Raw genomic sequence first — 22,619 nt, 5'->3', positions numbered from 1 at the left:
GAACTGCCAGGGGGAAAGAATCAGTGTTCATGAACCTGCAAAAGGTCAAGTGATCATGGTTATTTTGGGATATGGGGATTTCAGGGAAGGGAGCCTATTTACCATACCGGTAATGATCATAGGAAGCGAGAGCAAGTGGAGTAAGGACATGGTAGAAGCAGCTCTGGTGTAAATGAGAACTGTATTACCAGCTTCCACCGAATTCAGAAGGGGAAAATGTTGTTTATTAATAATGCAGGAGCCTGCTGATTTCATAGTTATTCATTAAAGATCTTACGCTTAAACCTGAAGTACCAATCTAGTAGGGTTTTTTTGGTTGCAACTAGGAAGCCTGGAGCAGTAACTACAGAGAAGGCAGCCTCTGGAAAGGTGAAAGGTGAAGGGCTGTTTTGCCCTTCATATGCTCTGAGGTATCATTTCCATAGTGCTCACAGTCCCTTAGGACCTGCCTTTAAGGTCCGGAGGTTTTTAAAGTACTCAGCAGAACAAGAAGCTTATGTAGACAGTTGGTGGTTTTGGAGCAAACAAGGCCTTTGTAACTGCCTGAACTTTAAACTGGCTTCATTTCATTCCTCATAGCTGCAAAAGTAAGTAAAAAACAAGGAGACAGGATCCTTTTGTGTTGTAAGAGGGACTTGGAGGGCAACAGGTTGCCCTCTTGGGAAAGATAAACTTGCTGACATTTCCTATCCAGAGCTTTTGGCCTTCATCTTGAAGATGGTGTGCTCACAGCTTATGTGCTTCACTGTCACTTCAACAGCCTGCTGTCCTGTCTAAAGAAATAAGACAATTACTTCTGAAGACAGTTCCTTCTGAAGGATCTGGTAGCAGCAAGAGTTTGAACTGGCATAGTTTATCAGTGTTTGTTCTTGCATCTTTCTGGTGAACATTTTGGCTTTGGACACTGAGCTCCTCTCCAGATGAGATGGGCACTTGTGTCTGTTTTGGAGTTTTATGATCCCTAAAATGGCATCATGGACTCTAGAAAGGCAGTAAGCAATTCCTTGAGACACTGTATCTAAGGATGCTCCTGATAGTAGTCACCTACTGCAACAACTGTTTATTCTTGAATTACTTTTTAGAGGGGACATTTAATTGTCATGCATATTTACATTCATCAGAACAACAGTGACTGTGTTACCGTTGGTCCACATCTTGGCACCGTGGCCGAGGGAGTGTACGTTTGCAGGAACCAGCTTACAAGGCCAGACAAAGATGGTCTAGCACACAACTAAGCATCTTTATCAAATGAATAGTGGTATGTAATAAGATCATTATCTTAGCAGACACCATAGCAGGGTAGTATCTTACACTGCACATTCACTTCTCTCTAAGGCTGTAACACAGGAAGCTTCCCATGGAGCAGCGTCTTTTTCAGGTGGCTCCCTCATGGAGTGAACCTTTCAAGTCTGAGGCTGGCCAATACTGTGCTGAAAAATTTTGTTTACTGTTAAAGTGTCATTTTGCACCTCTCCTGTGCCAACACCTTGTGCCAGTTTGCTCTCCTTTTTTTCTTGGCTGCATTTGCCACTAGGTGAGCCGTCTTTCCCAGCAGAAGTTCCCAGTGAGGGTGTAAGCAGGCTCTGCTGCCATGGGAGTGGTGTTAGCCAGCCCCTATGGCCAATCTACCAGAAGAGAGGCTGTTCTCAGACATTGGTGGAAGCAAGCCAGCTTCTGTTAGCTTCTGATATGCATGGTAACTGTGTCCACCAGAAATGCAAAGGGAGGCCACACCAGCTGAGTAAGAATGTCAGGATGAGAAAGGCACTACTCTTCCCTATCATATCAATCCTAGGCCAGACAAACTCTCTTCAATAGAATAGCTTTGTTGATGGTTACCCTACATGTTACCTTTGAGTTCCTAAATGGGCTGTGACCTATTGACGGGTCAGCCACAGGTCTTCCTATCCCAGGAAATTTTGTTCGGTACATTACAATAAAGTTTGATAAAGTTAGCTTGACATGTTATCATAGATTCAATACTTGACTGAAGATTACCTAGAATGGAAACAGTCCCTGCCTGTGTTTTTATTGCTCTCTTCTCTGTAGATAAGATATTTGGTCCAATGTCTGTGTGTGTGCTTTCTTTCCAGGGTGTGTAACTATATTCCTGGGCCGGGTCAACCCAGGGCAGAAGAGAAGCAGCAGATGGGAAGCTGTAGTTGTAGGCTAAGGAACAGTATCCACAGCTGTGGTAACTGGAGCAGATCTGGCTGTGGTGCAGGGTGTTGACAGCCAAAGCTAGCTTACCCCTGCCCTCCCCAAAAGATTAAGTTTTAAGCTGAAAGTGGCATGGATAAGAAGCGCAACATGATTATCTCATAATTCTTTGGCAAGCTATCCAGTAGCTGCCTATGGACCTGAACAGAATTTCCCTCCATACTGGAAAAACCTTACTCCAGTAAAGGGCGGCAGTGGAAAGCTGTTAACATGGGCCTATAACCTTTGACTCAGCAAAGGATGGCCGACAAAGCAAGCCTTTCCAAGGAAGACAACAACAAGATTTTGTGACAGCCAGCAACTTCCCTCTGTACTCATCATTGCTCTGCCTGTTCACAGCACACTTATTGCTCTCAAGAGTAAGCACATACAAATGGGTCTGGAACTGTGACCATGACAAAGGCTGGTAAGACACCTCACCAGCAGGCAGCAGTCTTTGGAGTACAGCAGCCTCAGGCCTGGGGCTTATAAGGGCATTGGTGCCAGGATGACAGTAAATGTGCTTTAGTGTAGTTGCTTGTAATGACTGAGGATCAGGAATGCCTTATCTGAGAAGTCTCCCTGAAAAAGCCCAGTTGAGGAACATTTAAAAGCCAGGCACAGACAGGACAGTGATTGCCACTCCACTTGAGAAATACCCAACAGCAAATGATGAACAATCCCAGTCTGGCAAGCACTCAAATGAAATTACAAGGACATAGTCTTCTGCACATTCACAAATGAACTCAGTGGTGCCTAGAAACCATGACTTAAAGGCAGAGATATCAGAAGAGGTGCAGGCAAAAAAAAGGTAGAAGACTCTAAAAGTCTGTGAGCTTGCTACCAAGGACCAATCATAGGTATGTGATGCTGCACCAGCAGGTCCTAGGTCAGATATACAAAGCTGTTTTGAACAACTCTGAGAGCATCAGGTGAATTTATCGTGGGTCAGGAATTTTCCTTGTCACATGCCTGTAATAGTTTTGGTCTGGTCTTCAGTGTCATAAAATTATATTTATAGCACTCCTGGTAACAGCCTGACAGTTGAGCCGATCTTCCGCATGCAGAATATGTGTAAATAATACCAGCTTGTGAGGTTCCTGCTGTGGTCACATGTGGCAGTCAGCATGGCTTCCAGACACTGTATGGCATGCAACCATGCAACCCAAATGCTAGTGATCCTGTATAGCTTATTTTAAAAAGCATCAATTTCATATAAAAAAAGTAGTATGGGTAAGGATAAGATCAAGATCTGAGAAAGCAGCAATCCTATCAGTCAAGTAATCATTTTATTAATAGGAGCATACTGCCTAATCCGTTTGCAAGCAAGAAAGGATTCTCATAAAGTGACATCAGCCAAAGGACATAAGAAGTGCCTCTACATCTACACATATAACACAGGATCTCATGTACTGTCACGTCAGTCATGGCTAGCAATTGTATTCTGCTTTAAATGTTTTACTTGATACAGGAGGAAAACTGTAGATGTGCTGGGATGTTGAATGTACATGCATCAGCTAGAAGGCCTTATTGAGCCATATGTTTTCACACAGTACTATGTAGACCTGAGGCTGGAGTTGGGAGGACACTAGTTCCTTTGCTATTATCTAAATGGTGTTATTAAGTTTTTACAAGACAGTAGGGTTAATCATTCTTACGCTCACTGACTGTAAGTGTGCATGTAAGCAAATATTTCAATAGAACACAGGGTACAACTGGAAATAGTTAATGGATCTGAGGGAGCTAAGCTACCTTTTGCAACAAAATATTTGTCTTTGAACTTTGGAATAGGACTGACAGACTTTTTTTTAACCTCTGTCTAAGCCAAAAAAACCCCCTAGTTCCAAATGGCCATTCTTTAGTTCAACAGTAACTTCTAAAATGCTCATACAGATACTAAAGTTTCACTGCTATTTACTTCTTTCACAGCTGCACCATTTGACTCTGGCAGGAACTGCAAGCCCATCAGTGGCTGCAGACATGACAATTTTTGTCATGATGGGAGGACATACTTCAAAAGAGAAAAGCCAGCTTCAGGTCTTTGGTAAAAGAGTGTGACCATGCTAGGGCTAAGACTGTGTGCTTGGTTAAATCACAGGTGGAGCTGGTACAGTGGATATGGCTTATGCTACATTTGTTTTGCCTGTCCTGTTTTCCTCTTCTAGATCATAGTCAGAGATGCTGATAGTGCTTTGTCCTCTTCCGGTTGCAGAGTTCCCTTCTTTATTCACTAGGCAATCCTGCCAGCCCTTCTTAGTTCTCTGAGAACTTTGGGATTGCTGTTACAGGTTCTTCACTGAAACCTTCCCTTGGCAAGAAAGCAGAGAGGAAGAGCGTCAATCTAAGAGGCTCAGAAACACATGGGAAGGCACAGAAAGGAACAAGTTGTGAATCTCAGCACAGAGCCCAGCATTGATTTAAGAGATCTGCTGACTGCTCCATTCTCACTTTTTATCCTGTGTGCCTACCATGCCTTGCTAGCACTGATCAGTTACAGAAACCGTAGGTGATTGTCTCTCCCCCTTCAGTCATACCTAGGACATTGCATCTGCAGTTCCTTTGTAGAGCTTTCCATCCAAGCAGAGGCAAGGTGCCTAGGAAAGAGTAGGCAAGACCACAGAGGCAGAGCTCAGGCTGTACTGTACCAGAGAAATTGGGTGTAGTGCTCTGGCAAGGCTGGAGAAATCAGCTTGAGAGGCACTGGCAAGACCTTGATCAGCCCTCCTATATGATCAGGGCTGGATTTATCTCAAGGGTGCTTACAAAGCCTTTTGCTCAGGGCATACTGAGGTCAGAATTTGGGTACCAGGCCAAGGCTATGACATGGGCCAAATGGCAGTAAGTCACACTAACAGAATATTGTCAACAGAAGTTCATTTTTAATTCCCATTTGACACTTCATACTGGCAAAACTTCTGTCCTGTCAGATTTCAGTTAACTCAGGCCATGAGTTCAGAAGTTATAGGGAATCATACACCAACTCGCATATTACATTATATTTGTTTTCACTGAGTACTAGGCATGAAAAGCCTTTCAGGAATTTAAAGCATATCTTCAAATGTATCACAGATAAATTGCAAATTCCAGTTTTCATCCCCTGGGTAAAAGGAACTCCAGCATGCCTATGCAGGTGCATGCCCAAATTTTACTGCCTCTACTCCTGCAAGATTCACTAACACAAAGGGAAGTGTCAGGGGCTACTCCTAAGTCTTTGAACACAGGTATTCAAAGCTGGGTAAAAGGAGTGCAGCCTGAGATCCTGAGAGTAGAGGAGAAATAGTAAGCAAATGCTAACAATGAAGTAAAAATTACAGGCATTTTGTGCATAAATTCAGCATTCTTTGAAAGATACAAATTTATTTCTCAGCTGGACCTAGACCCATAAGAAGCGCTGCTAAGAAAACTATATTAATATTGCAAATTAAGAGAACATTAAGAAAGCCTGTGTATGAGATAAGTTGGAAACCAGCTGCCCTAGCAGTAGGTAATCAAATGGAAACTGAAAAAAACAGCTTAGCCAAAAAAAAGTCTAGGTAAATTTCACTTCAGCAAAGAGTTAGAAATCTTAATATCCTGTTAAAAACTCAAAATCCAGCAAGCAAGTTCATTATGTTGCTTCTGTTGCTGCTGCTGGAATAGGAAAAGGGTGTGGACTGGACAAGAAACAGGACTTGCTTATGGTAAACACCCATTACTTTAGAGAAAGGAAGTTTGTGTACAGTTCCAAGAACCCTAGTTATACGAAAATTTTGAGAGCCAAAAGAAGGCAGACACCTGACCCATTATCTGCAACCAAGTGCCACCTTTGCTATAATATTTACATTTGTACTTTTTATTATCTGTATTCTTCAGAGTGGTGAATGGGAAACTTCACTACAATTTTACTGCCTTGGATAACCTTATGGATCGCCTGTGGGAAAATAAGCTAATTCCAGGTAAGGGCAGCTCCATACCTCCACAACTTGCTACATCTGTTTGCCCATGTTGTGCAATCATCAGGAAATTCTTAGAGAGCTTTGCCAAAGCTGCTTTTGATGAAAATTCATTATTTTCCTACTTGCCTTTACCTCATGTCCATGTAAATGTAAACAGTGTGAGCAAAATACTATTATGGCAATTAAGACAACACAAATGGTTTTACATTGCTTTCAACAACAATTTGAAATGTAGGAATTGGGAAATGAGATCTCTTGAAGAGGAGGAAACTTTGTACCCATTAACTTGTACCTAAAAGGGCCAGAGAAGCAGATACTCAAGGTATAACTTCCCTTGAATTTCTGCAAACATGCACTGTTTAAAGTTCCCTCTGAGCCATGAATTTATGATGCTAAGTATTAGTTTTGATGACTATAGTCATTGACAAGTAACAAATGTGAGCAACCTCAAATCTGAAATATTTCTGGTGAGGACATGTAGAAACGGGAAAGAGAGACCATTTAATGATGATTGTTGCTTCTTCATTAACAAGGTTGTTTCAGATAATGCAATAACACCTTCATTAACCAAAAGGAGATAGCATTTACAAAAAAAAGGAGACCAATCTTTTGTGTCTTTTTTAGGATTTGAATTGATGGGAAATCCATCAGGATTTTTTTTAGATTTTGAAGATAAAGAACAGGTAGTAAGATGGAGAAACTTAATTACACTTCTGGCCAGCAGATACATAGGTAAGTTTCCCTGCTGGGGAAAAAAAAAAGAGAGAGAGAAAAAATGCTTACTCTGTTGTAATCCCTTCTAACTACCTCAAAAATTTCTGTGTATTGATTGTATTGATTGATATATTGTATTGTATTGATCAATATTGTATTGTATTGATCAAGACCCTGGATTTCAGCACAGAACGGGAAAAAACCCATGCCAGAACAGACTTTGGGATAATAGCCCCTTTTTTTTGCTGATCCATGACCAACATCCTGAATGAGTAGTGTGTTCTGGGTAGCACATTTGGCCTGCCTCTGAGGACTGACTTTTAACTTTGTTATGTTGTTGTGGTTGTAAACCACTAGCTTGTACTAGGACATGATAACCTGAACACTTCCCACATGCCAGCTTCAAATATCTCTAATGAAACAGAAGCCTCAACCTTAATTAAGACTAGGTGAGTGCCCTAAAAACAAGGCTGTAATTCACGTCACCTCCCTCTCACCTTTCATCTTTTTCAAATGTTGCTGCATTTCATTGAAAATGAGAGATCATTCTGAAACTACCAAAATCACATTTCCCTCATTATTAAAAATAGGTAATATTTATAACCTGTTGTAGCTCTGGGTGCTGAACCTCACCTGCATCCCTGATTGATAGGATTGCCTGGATCAGTGACTAATTGATAGGATTGTCTGAATATGCAGCTTACTGATAAATGAGGCCTCTTCTACAGATAGGTACGGATTGGAGCATGTTGCTAAATGGAATTTTGAAACATGGAATGAACCAGACCACCATGACTTTGACAATGTGTCTATGACAGTGAACGGTAAGCATGTTTTGGAGCACTTACTAGTGTAGTAAAGTGAAACAGGTGTGGGGTGTGGGTTGAGGGGTGACAATGAGAAAGGAGAGATATTGAAAAAGAAATAAGGTAGATAGGAGAGGTAAGGAATGTGGAAGGTATACCTAGTCTATTTTGCTAAGGTCACGTTATTCACTACACTTTGTTCCCTGCTTGGACATCAGTGTAAATACAGGGATAGAACAGGGAAAACAGAACAGGATTTACACTAAGATGCAGTTCATTATTTGGATATACATTAAGGTTACTGGGGTTAAGGTGGTAAAGGTGGAGTGAAAGGAAAACTGTTCATTGACATATGCATGCCTTGGGAACTTGTCCTCACAAGACCTTTTGTGAATGCAGCTCAGGTTTTGACATCTTCTTGTGCTGACAGTGCACAGGAAAGAGTAGGCCAAGTTTGTGAGGTCTTGCCAATAAATGCAATAATAAAGTTATAGTAATAAAGTTATAAATAAAGTCTCCCTGAAGTATTATATCAAGATTCTGTTTTATCGTCTTCGATATATGCATCTGCTTGCACTTCAGGGTTTCTCAACTATTATGATGCTTGCTCAGAAGGATTAAGAGCAGCCAGTCCTCTACTAAAATTTGGAGGGCCTGGGGATTCCTTCCACCCCTTACCCAAGTCACCCATGTGCTGGAGTCTTCTGTGTCATTGCTACAATGGAACCAACTTCTTCACAGGGGAGACTGGTGTAAGGCTGGACTACATCTCTCTCCATAAGAAGGTCAGTCCAAGATTTCAGTTTAAGGCTATTTTTTTAATGAGTTCAATCCACGTTACATTTTATTCTCATTTATGAAGTTGATTTCCAGATGAGCGTCCGCCTATAGCAGGAAGAATGGCTACCTGTTCTAATGAAACTTTGAAGTTGTTCAGCTGCAAGACCTCACCTCAAAGCAAATTTGCCTTTGCCTAATTCCCAGGGGGAGTCAACTCCTCCACCTCTTTTCCATTTTATATTCTAGGAGGAGCTCATGCAAACAGCACTTGCTGTAATGGATTAGGTAAAAATAATAATACTGTCTGGCCCACAGCTCCTCGGGGACTCCAGAAACGTGTTTTCAGAATATGTTTATGTCTGTATGTCTGTGTGTTTACTACTGTTTGCTCACTTTCACTAAACAGATATGAAATATTGTTGCAGGGAGGTGGGAGTTCTCTCTACATCTTGCAACAGGAAGTAGAAGCAGTTCAACAAATTCAGAAGCTGTTTCCAAATTTTGCTTCTGTTGCCATATACAATGATGAAGCAGATCCAATGGTTGGATGGTCCATTCCACAACTGTGGCGAGCTGATGTGACCTATGCAGCTATGGTTTTAAAGGTAACTCAGTTCATTGACAGACTTGTCACAGCAGGGTCTCCTGATGCATTAACACAGTTACAAAAGTAGACTTACAGTCAATTCTTAAGCAGCTGCTCAGAACAATAGATCCAACAAAAGGAGACCTCCCTGTTGATACAGCTGGAGTTTCCCTGAATAGTCTGTTTTCTGTAGCTTTATTTAGTTTGTATTAATTTTCTTCATCTTCCCTTTAAAAAAAACCAACTGAGAACTAGTCTTCCATGTGTTGGAGAATGTGTCAGATACTGTATACAGTCCCCCAGTTAGATCCACCTGATAAGACTACATGCACATATCCTCTCTTCATGTAATACTACTACTATTATCTCAACTACTGCTAGCTATCACCTCACTTAGGTGAGACATTATTTCCCAGCTCCTTCATAAGTTTATCTCAGCAAGAGACACCAGGTATAATTAAGAAGTACCTTAAGCTCTCAGCATAAGCCCATTCTTTGGTTTTGGATAATGACTATAAACATGGTCTTATTAGTTACTGCTAGTAATTACTGCTGTTGATCAGAAAAGCAGAAGGAGAAGAGAATGCTCAGCATTCATGCCCCTGCAGGAGTTGTAGCCTGGCCCCAGAGCAAGCTCAGCTCTTGCTGCTGCATAACAATAGTTCCCACTGCAGGCCTGTTGCTTTGTGAGCTGCTACCTTATACAGCATCCAGAGTCCAAGCACTCATGTGCAAAGTAGTAATTCCCAGACCTGGGGGCATGTATATTACCCGGAAACATGATACATCTTATCAGCTGCTCCTGTGGTGACAAAGGCTCCCAGCTCCTTTAGGCTGCAGACAGAAGCAGTCTTCTCCAAAGCAACAAGTCACTGACTGCATTGTAGGGAGTTTGTGAGAGCAAACAACAGTGTTTATAATGACATGGTGATATGAAGGGAGAAAAAAAGACACATCCAATGGAAAATTAATACTTGGGTGGATAGGAGCTGGAGCCCTGTGTTCCTTCAGGGATGGAATTATGAGACCTATTTAGTTGTCAGCCTTCTGAAGTTCTGTTTGATTCTGATATTTAGGCACAATCTGGTAAACAGAGCTTGGGAGCTCTGACATTTTGTGGGAAAGCAGCACAGCAACCAGTGAAATACTGGGAGAACTAATTCCACGTTAGCACCAAGTGATGAAATGAGTCATTGCGGAAGAGAATCCAGGACCAGCTCCCAGACACTTCTGTAATGGGTACAAAGTAACTCCAGAATTGGAGAATCATTTAAATTTAATTCAGATGATAAATCCAGATTATTAGTTTAATATTCAAGACAGAGGAGCATCATTTGTAGTGCAGTATCCAAGGAAATATATTCATAATTTATGCAGAGTACTAGTAGTAGTTATTTCAGAGACTTTCTCCTGGCAAAACTATGTGGGTACTTCAAATTTTCCAGTGTTAATGTATCACCTAAAGATTAGTTTTTCCAAGAGTTGTGAGGAACAGTTTAGTTTTTCAAAAAATGGCAGAGTGACAGCTCTTTTCAATGTGGTGTAAAGTTTTAAAGAAAATACAGACATTGTGTATTTGTTGGATTTTCTCCAGTGTGAAGTTCCATCTTCTCTATGACTTTGCAGGTAATCATCCAGCATCAAAACCTGCTCATTGCCAAGGCCAACAACACCATCAACTACACGCTGCTAAGTAATGACAATGCCTTCTTGAGCTACTACCCCCATTACTTCACTCAGCGGACCCTGACAGCACGTTTTCAGATGAACAATACAAAGCCACCTCATGTCCAGATGGTGCGGAAACCAGTGCTGACTGTCATGGGCTTGCTGGCACTGCTAGGTATAGTAACCACTGATTAAAGAGCACATCAATAACCTTTCCTACCTAGGAGCTTCCTGCCTAAAACAGATTATTCCAGCCATTGATAAAAGCAGGTTTCTCCTACCCTCTGTTTATCAGCTGTGTTAAATTGAAACTTCATTTCCTCTGAGAAGTTAATAGCTCAGTTCCTGACAGTCTGTTATCCATTTGATTTAATTTACTGCTTTGTTTATACCCTCTGTATGCCAGCCACTCCCTTTTTGTTGACTGGTACTTCCCTCCCTCTTGTGCCATCACATGAGGCTGTAAATGTCTTTAAGAAATCACCACAGCTGGAAGACCCATGCAGCATAATAAAGGAAGATTCTAATTCACTGTTACATGCTTAGATCTTGCTAGCTGAACTTCTACGCATAAGAACTGCTGTAGTAAGTGCATGCTCTGCTGTTGTAAAATAAGCCTGGCTGAATGCTACGCCTGGTAAAATAAGCTAGAATATAGGTCAACCTGTTGATCCCCATGTTTTGACCCTTCCTGTATCAGAAGCTGGTACAGGACTGACTAGCAGTGATGCTTACAGAGTTGTCACATTTTTTAAAGGAGAAAAGCAGATTTTTGCAGAAGTGAACAGCAGTGAAGGTGAAAGCACTCAAAACAGCACAATTGGTGTCCTGGCATCTGTGCACACCCCAAGTGAGATGCAACCCTCAGACAGCTGGCAAGCTACTCTACTGATGTATTCAAGTGAGGATAACAGGAATTCATCCAACATCAGCACCGTCACAGTGAACGCCACCCACTTCCCCAAACTTAGAGGTAAACAAACATGTAGGCAGCTCACATAATTGATCTTTAGGATAGAACATCTGCTGAAACACTTCAGCTGAGTTGCCTTTCATTGTAAGAGTGAGTTTCATTTGCTAACTTTCTCATCTTTTGGGCACGCCCAGATTTTCTGAGATATGATGGTGCTCTTCTAGGAAAGGGTTCTTTCCTAATGTCTGCACTTTGACCCTGCCTTTAATGGCAGCTGCAAGTGCTACCTTTTTGGAAAGCTATTGATCTCAGTGTTCTTGGCTGGATATTACCAGGCAACAGTTCCCTTACTGGGATGACTCCAAGACAGCCAACATGACCACATGATTAAACAGCTGATGCAGTTGTCCAATAAATGCAGCACCTGTGCAGCACCTGTGCAATAAATAAGAGGGTTTCAATTCAGATTATGGAAGTAATAGCTTGAAATTTAAACTTGGCAAATAAAAATTGTAGAGCCTTGTAAGAATGCTAGCCTCATGACTTTCCAGTGGAAGCAGGCGCCGAAGTGCTGAAATCACTTTTGAGAAGGTAGACTTACACAGCTTCTGCTAAACTTATTCTTGTTCATCTTTAAATCCAAGTAAAGAGTTTACTCTCTTTCATTTGTGTTCCTAAAGAGCTGGTGTATGTGACATATTACCTGGATAACAACCAAACCAATCCCTACCTGAAGTGGAAAAAGCTAGGAAGCCCTGACTTTCCTTCCCCAGAACAGTTCCAGCAAATAAGGGATGCTGAGGTATGACCATGTGTTTGCTTGAAGTGTCGTATGGGTAGAGTGCTTGTGAATTGGTTAACTACAGCTAAAGACAAGAAATCAGCTCAGGTAGTCAAAATTTCCTTAGCCCACTGTCATGCACATCCTGTATGCATGTGAAAATGCACTTGAAGTCACGCAGAGAAATGTAGCTGATACACAACTGATACCTTCACATTTATGTTATACAAGAGACTAAATGTAGATGACCAGCTTCTTTGCTGCTAGCCTACCCTTAACTAAAGAGGCAGAGTTGCTCCAGAGTAGGTTCCACTTTCTCTCTGAAACTTCAATGAGCTTGGAGACCCTTTCTGTTCTGTCTCCCCAAATAAGTCACATGGCCCTCTGTATGTTACAGAAGGGCAAAATTGCTGTGTTAGAGAGTTGAAATGAATCCCTCTCAGTAACAGAAAACAAACAGCTCCCTGAGGTGGAAACTACCCAGTGCAAGTTGAGAAGTTGCTTGACATCTCTCAGGGGCTCACAGGGAGGTCTGCAGTTTCCCCTCATCCTCACCAGTTCTGAATGCACCCCAGAGTGGACTGAGGAGTAAGTCTTCTGTCCCCACTTTAGCTCCCTCTCTCATAGCTTCCATATGCATTCAGACCCACGGGTTAAAATAAAGGAGGCCACCTTTGTCCCCTTCAGGACACATAGATGGTGATTGCCTTCTGACTTTGGTGTACAGTACTATGTGTTCCTTTCCCAGTCGCCATAACCCACTATTGCTGAGGCTGCTGGGATACTACAGGAGTCATCAGATCTTCAAAGGGCAGCAGCAGGCTTTTAGATAGTTTTGGCCATCTGGTGAAACCTCATCCTCACAGACTAGCTGAGTGGCTGTTGTAGCTAGCAATAGCTTTCACTGCACGCTGGGAATCCATAGCTAAGAGACAGGGGTGTGGTTTGTAAAAACCACTAGCCTGAAAGGCACCCACTGGAGGTTACTAAAGGTGACAGATTGTGCCTAAAGGGCATTTGTGATCAACCCAGTTTGTGAGATGGACAAACCCTCCATTTCATCAAGATCTGGAAAACAGGCAAGATAGAAGTCTCCCAGCTTGAAGGACTTTGATGGCTGTAAGCCACTTATCAGCACCAACTCTACTGGAAATTTACAGTCCCAAAGTAAATACACAGTCAGTTTACACTGATGTAACAGTTGGCCTTCAGGTGCTGTAATGCAAGGTTATTCACAACACTTCTCTTTTGGCTCCACAGGACCCAGTGGCAACAGGCCCATTCCCGTTTCCTGAAGGTGGCATCCTGACACTGAAGCAAGACTTTCCTGTTCCCTCAGTCTTTCTGATCCACATCTGTGCAAGACCCAGATCTGTTCCTGATCAAGTATGTGTTGTATTCTACTGTCACATTCACCAGAGTAGAAACTGCTTCCTGCTTTAAGTCTCACTAAGAAGAGCTGGACTATCATTTGGGCCTATTATTTGTTAAAAGACTTAGTAAATAAACAATTCTTCTATTCTTCGATGAGAACACTGTCCAAGGCATAATTCAAGATAAAGCATTCCACAGCAAGCAATAGGAGCCATCACTGACATAAATGCAAGTTTATCCATAGTGGGAAAATAATAATGTAGTACTGGAAAGTGCAGTATCTTTTTTAAAATCGCATCATGTGGTACCAGGCTTGACAGCAGGTCTCCAGTTAATAATTGATAGCTAAAAATAAAATGGAATCATGGCTGTCATAGATTAGACATCAGTATCTGCTCATTCAGTCCCACTCACGTCCGTAGTGGTGCTCAGAACCTCTGAAGGTACTCTGCAAGGTTGACAGTTTGGAGACATAGGCTGCAAAGCCACAGAGCCAGGAATTTAGGTTTCTTCTCCAGTCCCAATGGAAAAAAATCAAAGCAAATAATTAGTAAGGAAGGATGAACACAGAAATCTGACCTGGCTGATTGGTTTGTACAGTTTTCTTACATGGGCTTGTGTCTTCGGACAGGTGACCAGTGTTCGTTTGATCCCTCTCACAAAGGGGCAGGTCATTGTGTTGTGGGACGATGGCTGTGTAAATTCAAAGTAAGTAGCTTTTAAAATAAAATTGATATAATCAAGTTACCATAACATTACTCCCTAAGCTGCCACCAGTCCTAGAAAGTGAAACGAGTTCACAAATTAATGACTACTTGCTCCTTTAGAGATTTTACAGTACATTTGTCTGACAAAATGAACTGTAGGACCTACATGCAGTAACTACGAAGAGCAACCCTGACTAATTTGTGGTCTGAGCAAGGGAATCTGCCTGTTGCTCACCACCATCCAATGGCTTTTTGAGGGACTTGCCTTCAGCATAGCAGACAGGAAGTTCTGTGACAGAAGTTGTATTAGCAGCAAGTGCCTAAGTGGGACCTGTAAGGGATGTGAGCTGGAAGAGAAAACCTCCAGTTCCTTGCTCCAGCAAGCTGTACTAGACTGGAAACCCTTTGTAGCTGAACTGTCAGAGGTCATCCAGTGTACATCCGGACTCCCTCAGGAAGCACTGACTTAGCTCCTTTTCAAGCCAGTCTTCATAGAGGCTTCAGCCTTGATAACCCGGGTTTGGGAGTAAAAGATGCTTAACAGCTTGTGATGCTGCAAATACCTGATATAGCAAGTCAGTCTGGGTGTTCTTCTGTGGGCTGTTGGAGCTGTGATTCTTCCTAATACTGACAATGCATGCTATCCCACATTTGGTAGGAATGAATCAACTGAATATTTCCTGGTTTTGGCCTTCTTGAAATGGCCCTGAGATTAGGATTTGATTGCTCACTGCATTATCAGTTGTATTTACTGAGCTATCTGGTTTTCTTTTCTAGATGTATAAAGACATTTGAAGTGGAGTTCTCACCAGATGGAAAAGCATACCAGCGCATTAATGTCAAAGACACAATATTCACTCTCTGGGTCTACAGTCCAGGTATGGCAAGAATATGCATATTATGTAATTTGTCATGTTAGTAGTGCCTCTCATGAGTATGTGAAACATCATTTAATAACTACTGAAGGTACATAGCTTGCTAGTGACATACACTGCCATCACAAATAAGAGCAAATCCCTTCCTTTAGGACCATGTTCTCAGTGAAAGCCTTATTCTCAAGGACAAGTACTAATGGACAGAAAGTCATGAGGGCATTATTAGTATTGCCATGAGTAAATACCTTGCCACAGAAACCAAAGTCACCCAGCTGCGGGCCTGACAAGCTCCCTGAGAGGCCAAGCAGCACTTTTGTCTCTACTTGTAGCTGATGTAGAAGCATGCAAAAATGAGAACAAAAAAAATTATTCCATGTGACCAGAGCTTGATGTTGTGCTCTTGGTAGTGGGCTCACAGCAAGGGAAGTCTAAGGTTTGGGCTTAGTCCCACAGGTGTTGGCCATGCCTCTGCCTAAATTTGTACAATGCTTTTGGGGTAGGGAAGTAGGAGCAAACTGCCTTGGTAACACTTGTTTTATACCACTGAGTCTTAAGGTACTAGACTGCCTAAGGATATGGCATCAGCACGCAAATAAGTGGGAGGTCATGTCCACCTTCCATGGAGGGGTTGGTTGGCTTGCATTTAGCATGTTCTGAACTGCTCCAGGGGAAGGTCGCAATTCTGCTTTCACTGTGGTCACCTGTCCATGTCATACCCTTTTATGGCTTGGCAATCTTAAGCTACTGAGTTGCTCCCTTGTAAGAACAGAAGAGGTCCTCCTGTAGGACAGTTTGTCCTGGCTATCCGAACACCTAGCCAAGGACAGAGCCCCCTTTTTGCTGTTTCCTAGAGTTTTCTCTTTAGCCCTGTCTGGCTGCCTAAGTCTTACATGTTTCACATTAGAGGGCATCAAGTTTCGACTTTGTCAACAGGCAAAGCTTCTCCCAGAGCCTGCGGCCGTTTCTTCTCAAGTACAGCCTAGAGACAATAGAAACATACCCAGATGAAAAACACTGAAAGAAAGTAGTGATGTTTTGGGGGAAGAGGGGGTTGTTTCTTGGGGGGCTTTTTTAACCAAATCTGGTCTAATCCCCAATGTGACTGTCCAACAAGTATTACTAATAAGCACTGATCAGAGCTGTGTGAAACACAGACAGACCTTGCCTCAAAGTGGTACTAATAAAGAGCCATTCAGAGAGGTTTTCACTAGAAACACAAGCTCGTCTTAGCCTGGGAAAGGCTTAGCATCAGCAATGGGTGCATAATAAAGTTCAGAGCTATTATTGCAATGTGAAGGCTACACAGGTAAGCAAAGACTGTAAATCATGGCTAAGGCAAATCTTTGAAATTAGGATTCATTATCATCTAGTGCTGCACATCTGGGGAACCTACCAGATTTAATTGTTTGTTTCAAAAACAACAACAAAAAAAGACTGGTTGAAAAACTCTCACATCTCAGCAGCCTTTATTGCTAGGTACTTCCTTCTCATTTATTATTTCTAGCATTCTTACTCTTTAGAAAAAAAATTAAATACTAAAGCACACATAAAAATCAAGTAAATAAATGAGAAAAAAACCCATTTATATTGCTTGTGAGGTTAAAGATTCTGCTAGTGAAGGCTGTGTTCTTTGAACCGGATCAAGGATGAAAACCAACAGAGCCACAGAACATCAACTCACATACCTTTTGAGCAAGTGGTGCTGCTTCCTGAGTTGAGCAGAGGGTTTTCAGTCAGCCTGCATGTTTCTTGTTCTGCTTCTTTGTTGATCCTGTCCCCACATAACCTGTTCCAAAGGCATAATTCAGGCAGAAAAGTAAGTCAGAAAAAAGGAAATTTCTAGTTGTGGGTTGCAGCAGATGTTGTAGCCTTCTTCCAAAGGGGCTGCTGGGACAGCAGTCCTGTAGCTTTACTTGCAAATCCTAATAAGGAGAGAGGAGGTCCTTGGTCCAACATAGAAAAAGAGCCAGTACTTGGCCATGAGGAGTTTATAATCATTTTTAGTTAGACAGGCACAGACACACTTACATAGGGTGCAGAACTGATTTCGCCACTTCCCCAGCCTATTCCACAAACCTACATTTTATAGGAGTTGTGTCTGCTCCACATCTTCCAAGCACCACAGGCCTTTCACAGTGACCATTTCTAACCTTTTCATTTGCAGGAAGCTCGGTCTCCGGCTTTTACAGAGTGCGTGCCATTGATTACTGGGGGAAGGCAGGCCTGTCCTCTCTTCCTGTGGAGTATGTTGAAGCTTTCAAGTGACTCTGAAGCGTGGTGCCTGGCTTGGTAACAGAGTGGTGTATGCTCCCTGCAAATTACAACTCCCCAGAAAAATAAACTCCTCGCAAGCTGAGGAGGGAGTATTGAAAGGAGCTGATGAAGCAAGTTAAGAATGCAAGTTAGAAGCAACTGCCCCTGTTAACTCTTCAGAGCTCAAAAGACAGCGTTATCAAACAGCCACAGCTGACAACTCAAGTGGTACAATTCTAAAAGGCTGCTGTAGGACTGGGATTCAGCTTGGTAACTAGGAATTATGGGCATAAATGTTTATTATTCCCTATTTTACACTGAGCTAATGGCCAGGACAATCAAAGATTTATAGAGGTCACAAACAGCAGCAGGAACAGGACCATCACTTCACTGTATGAGTGAGGATGGCAGCAAAGGCAGAAGGAGGACCTGTCTGAGAGTGAACTTGCTTCCCTCAGCTGCCAGGCTGTCTTGACATAATAGTTTGATGGAAAAGTGCACAGCAACCAGAGGTGTTCAGAGTATGAAGTGGAGGATCCCTGCTTCCCTGCTGGTTAGTCACACATGCTCCAGTGGGTTATTTCAGAGCACTTGCCATATCTTCAGATGTATGAGGCTCTTCACCCTCTCACAGAGGGGTTTCCACCCAGCGCTCTCTGCATTTGTGGCTGTTATTTGGATGCCAGAGCTATTCCCCTCAGTCAGGCAGGGGAGGGGGTAGCAGCTCATCCTCAAAGGGGAAGAAGGCACAGGAAGCTCTAGCCTCCAGACTTCCCTGTGTTTTCTGCTTTCTGCTTTTGCCCAAGTCACCTGTTTGCACTGGGGCTGTCGGCCACTGCCTCTTTGTGGTGGAGGCTGTAATCCTGAAAGCCCCTCTTTCTCCATTGCTGTCACCTAGCCTGCCCTTCTACAGTCCTTACAGCTAATGTCGCTCCCCAGCATGCCTCCCCTCTCAGACTGTAAGTGACCTGAGGCTTGGCTTTGGGTGGCCAGGAGAAAGCTGAAATGCTAGTTACAGCCTTCTGTGTTTTTGTATAACAGGAGGACACACTCATGAATGTAACAACAGGGCTGCTACTGACAGGCTGTTAGGAAATTAACCAAGAAGTTTGAGCTTCTGTGCTTTCCAAAGCATGTGCACAAGCGTGTGGTAGCCCCAGATAATGGGCTACAGAACATCTCTGGCTGTCCTTGCAGCTGCCAAACACTTTATATGTTTGGCAAAAGTTCACTGAAATTGCAGGGGTGTTTTTTTACTCTCCCCTTTTCACAACTGGCGCAGTTTCAACTGTGCCTTTAAAATGCTTGTAGAGGGAAGGGTAATGCCAGTGAAAACAGCCAGATTGTTTTCCGTAAGAAGAGCAACTTTGTCACACAAACAAATCCCCTACTGCTCTCTTTGCTGACATCAGCCACCTCACCAACATAACAGCAAATGAAACATTCAGGTCAGGTCACAAACAAAAAACCACAACTTTGCACAGTAGGTGAGAGCTGACTACCTCAAAAGGCCTCACTTTTACTGCACAGAAAAGAAACATATACAAAAAGTCAGTATATATGAGATGAGGCCTTGCATCTCCTTAACTTCTGGTTACTTTTTCATGTGCTTATGCAGAAAGTTAGCCTTAAAAGATAGTTTTTGTCACAGAATTGCCCATAAAGGCTTGTGCAGAACAGAAAAGGGCCATCAGAGTCTACTTAATTGAGAACTTTCTCAGTTTCAGAAAAGTTAGTGAGAAGTTCCACTTACATGGAGATAGTAAAAATACATTTAAAAGCTGTTATAACTGCCCCTAAGTGAAGAATTAGAATATTTGGTTAAATAAAATCTAGCAGTTAAGACATATTCTTTCACCAATATGAAGTGAAAACAACAGAAAAAAATAATTTTAGAAATATTCAAGTACAGAGAGATTTCAGTACATCTGAAGCAGGGGAAGATATGCGAGCTTGAGAGGACAGTTGACCCCCTTAGGATGTCCTATTTAAGTAGCCTTCTGTTTTAAAGTTTTCCCACACTGGCAATCAGAATATAGCAGTCTTTATCAAACCAAGCACCATGCACTAGTTACAGGTGTTTGAAAAAAAAAGAAGCATAGCTGTTGTGAAGAGTATTGATTTTGCTACACAGGGATGTAGTAGAAAATGTATAGGTGTGCAAATCACAAAAAATGGAAGATCAAAAATCACTGCCCTTTATTTAGCAGACAAATTATACCTCACAAAAGTGAAGTCAGTGATGGCATATATGAGGCAAATGATGCAGAGCTGATGAGTCCTGGTAGAATGTTTGGCTTTTGCAAAGGTGCAGAACAGAGATTGGCAATTCACTTACTCTTCCACTGTATTGAAGTCTGTCCCTATGGCAAGTGATTTCCTTTAGGGCAAGTTATTATCTTTTAGAAGATTTTAGGCTGGAAGTTCTGCTGGTCCAGGATTTCTGCTTCTCAGCAGTGACAGACATGATGCTTGCAGTTGCCTCTTTGAAGTGGTTTTGTAATTCTCATGCTTACTTTTTGGTCTTGTTAAAAAGCAAAGTAAGAGTGTTGTTTTCTCTAAAATTTCAAAGTAAAATTTCATACATTATTGTCTTGCTTACTGAAGCCACAAAAAAGAAATTTTATTTGCAAGGGCAGAGCTTAACAAGTTATAGGTACAAATAATATCCAGTTTCTTAGGGTCAAGTCCAGCCACTGAAAATCTGTCACTAGGTCCCTCTTTTAGGGTTTTTACATTAAACATCATCCAAAGTGTGGAAGGCACAGTGCCTTTTCACGTATTTTCCTGGCAGTGGCAAATATGCATGGAAAGCAGAGCTGACCAAAAATGGCACTGTCTGTTCAGAAACAAGTTTTGAATATTTAGCAAGATTGTTTTTTCTTCTTCTTTGCTGCTTTGGTATAAACTTATTCCTTTAAGCAATGAGCAAGTCTAAACAGTTGCAGCAGAGAAGAGAATTTGGTATTTCCAGGCTTGAATTTATTTCCAACAAAGTGTAGAAATTTTGGGCTGCCCTTGTCTTTTTTATAATTTAATGTCTACAGAAAAATGCTATTTAATACTTGAGTTTTCTGTAACCATCTGTCACTGACTCTGTCTGATAGGGCTTACAAAATTGCATGTTTAACTCTACCATCCCGTCCGTTACCGGCCAATGATCAGTGCCCCCCTGCTCCCAGTTTCAGTTTTCAGAAGTGCCAAATGTGCATAGCACTAAGTGGGATAGCAGGTTTGTTTCTTGCTGGCCGTAAATCCAAATGGGAAAATCTAAGTGCAACTGCAAGATGAAATTGTTTGCCTGCTCTTCAAGCAAAAGCTTCTGAGGCTATGTAACAGTTGTGCAACTGTTTGTGAAGATGAATGCTAGGGAAAAACCTTTCAAAGGAGTGGTTTATATTGTCTAATTGTGTATACACTGCATTTGTTACCATGTTTTGTGCTACCCAATAAAATCAGTTTTTGATCTTTGACATGAAGCCTGTAAAAACAGGATTTGATCATTGTGTTCTGGTAGCTGCTCAAAACTCTTGTGTCAACAACTTAATCTTGGGAAGTAAAGCCTGTTCTCAAGATGTAAAAGATACCTTGGTTGGTGCAAGTTCCAGCATTACATTAAAATGAAGCGTGAAGGGAGCGTGACCATAAGAAATTTCAAGGCTGAAATAGGAATTTAAATGCATAGATTGCCTCCGTTACCACAGCCTAGGGAAAACTGGTCTAACTCAACATGGTATCATAGGATCAGTTCTCGGGACTTGCAGTGTCCTTGCTGGGAGGAGGTTCTTGTGGGGTTCTTCCTGCTGTTGCACAGTCATAGCCTTTCTGCCAGCACTAAAGGACCTTCTGAGGGCAAAACAACAGTCCTTTTCATTCGTAAACAGCTTTTTTGCTTCTCTTTTTACTGGAAAGTTTGTGCAGGACAGATTATGACTTGGGACCTATACCTGCACTTACAACCAGGAAAAATAGACTGGTTCTCATCAGCCAGCTCAAACAGCAGACAGAAGTGTGTCTGCCTCTAGACATAGCCTGGGCATTTTATGCTGAACTCAGTGGAATAACAAGGGAAGTATAAGTCAGATCACAATACACTCGTAGCTGCCTGCTCTACCCTATCTCATCTTTCACATTTCCTGCAGTCAGTGGAGAAAAATGGATATGAGCTAACTCCCATCTGATTATTAACTTGCCAGATCATGTGATGAGGGTCTGCATGCAATCCTGATGGGAATGTGTTCCCCCAGTTCCTCCAAGAACAAGGCAGATTCCTGGGGCAGACATAACAACATGGTATGTTCTCCCAGAACCACCACTATCCTCCTATGAACCTGGAGGCACAACCTTGTGTCGCTCAGGAGGGATTTCACTGCCTAACATGTCTGGACAGACTATACCAAATACCATAAGGTTCTTGCTGTAACTCCCATCTGCTCTAGTCATACATTTATTATAACCATAGACATTAAAAATCCCACTTCTGTAGGACTGGTAGTATTGGTCTGAATGTCCTGGCCAAAGGCCAGGCTCCTTCAGCTAAGGATTAGCATTGTCTAATCACTGGTGATACAGGTCCTAAGTTCACAGGTCTCCACCCCAATACTTCCTCATGGGATAGGGGGCAAGTGGTGAACCTTCCAAGTGGTGAATCCATGTACTGACCTTGCACTTAATCCAGCACAAAAGGCTGATATTTTTTTCAACACTCAATGGTCTCTAGCTATGTGGGTTTTTGTTTGCATTGCCTGCTGCTGCTCTTCTGTTTTTGTCCTTAGTTTTAAATGGCAGTTCACCATCTTGTTCCCCATCAGAGTAGCTTTCCACAGACCAGAAGAGCAAGGAACACCTTTATTCAATGCTGGCTGAGGGCCTTAGGAGTCCCACCTGGAAATCCTGGGAAACACAAGCTTGAGAGACTTTCCTGCATCCCTGGGAAAATGTCTCTGGCCTTGGAGAAGAGTCTTTAGTTAGGGGTTTTATGGTCCTTTCAACAGATGCAGTAGATGATAATCATTGAATACTGTAGAT

At 42.2% G+C, this 22,619-nt stretch overlaps 2 protein-coding genes across 3 annotated transcripts in view; one reads left to right on the top strand and one right to left on the bottom strand.

The window, feature by feature from the left end:
* Positions 1 to 17,447, bottom strand: part of SLC26A1 (solute carrier family 26 member 1) — a 35,083-nt gene extending 17,636 nt beyond the window's left edge. Inside the window, exons 1-3 of the mRNA XM_049796320.1 lie at positions 17,419 to 17,447; positions 17,022 to 17,124; positions 14,171 to 14,273 (exon numbers count right to left, since the gene is read on the bottom strand). Coding sequence (XP_049652277.1) covers positions 14,171 to 14,273; positions 17,022 to 17,124; positions 17,419 to 17,447 — 235 coding nt within the window. The remainder of the gene's footprint in view (positions 1 to 14,170; positions 14,274 to 17,021; positions 17,125 to 17,418) is intronic.
* The window catches only part of IDUA (alpha-L-iduronidase), a 48,750-nt gene extending 27,686 nt beyond the window's left edge, over positions 1 to 21,064 (top strand). For both annotated transcript variants that reach the window (XM_049796340.1, XM_049796339.1), the window contains exons 3-14: positions 6,052 to 6,134; positions 6,759 to 6,866; positions 7,577 to 7,672; positions 8,237 to 8,439; positions 8,860 to 9,039; positions 10,647 to 10,863; positions 11,446 to 11,661; positions 12,282 to 12,403; positions 13,643 to 13,768; positions 14,388 to 14,464; positions 15,241 to 15,341; positions 17,503 to 21,064. In XM_049796340.1, the coding sequence (XP_049652297.1) occupies positions 6,052 to 6,134; positions 6,759 to 6,866; positions 7,577 to 7,672; positions 8,237 to 8,439; positions 8,860 to 9,039; positions 10,647 to 10,863; positions 11,446 to 11,661; positions 12,282 to 12,403; positions 13,643 to 13,768; positions 14,388 to 14,464; positions 15,241 to 15,341; positions 17,503 to 17,603 (1,630 nt within the window). In that variant the 3' untranslated portion in view covers positions 17,604 to 21,064. The remainder of the gene's footprint in view (positions 1 to 6,051; positions 6,135 to 6,758; positions 6,867 to 7,576; positions 7,673 to 8,236; positions 8,440 to 8,859; positions 9,040 to 10,646; positions 10,864 to 11,445; positions 11,662 to 12,281; positions 12,404 to 13,642; positions 13,769 to 14,387; positions 14,465 to 15,240; positions 15,342 to 17,502) is intronic.
* Positions 21,065 to 22,619: the final 1,555 nt, after the last annotated feature.

This window comes from Accipiter gentilis, chromosome Z (genome assembly GCF_929443795.1).
Source record: "Accipiter gentilis chromosome Z, bAccGen1.1, whole genome shotgun sequence".
Taxonomy (NCBI): Eukaryota; Metazoa; Chordata; class Aves; order Accipitriformes; family Accipitridae; genus Astur; species Astur gentilis.
The sequence above is the reverse complement of the archived record's forward strand: the minus strand, read 5'-3'. Positions and strand labels throughout refer to the sequence as shown.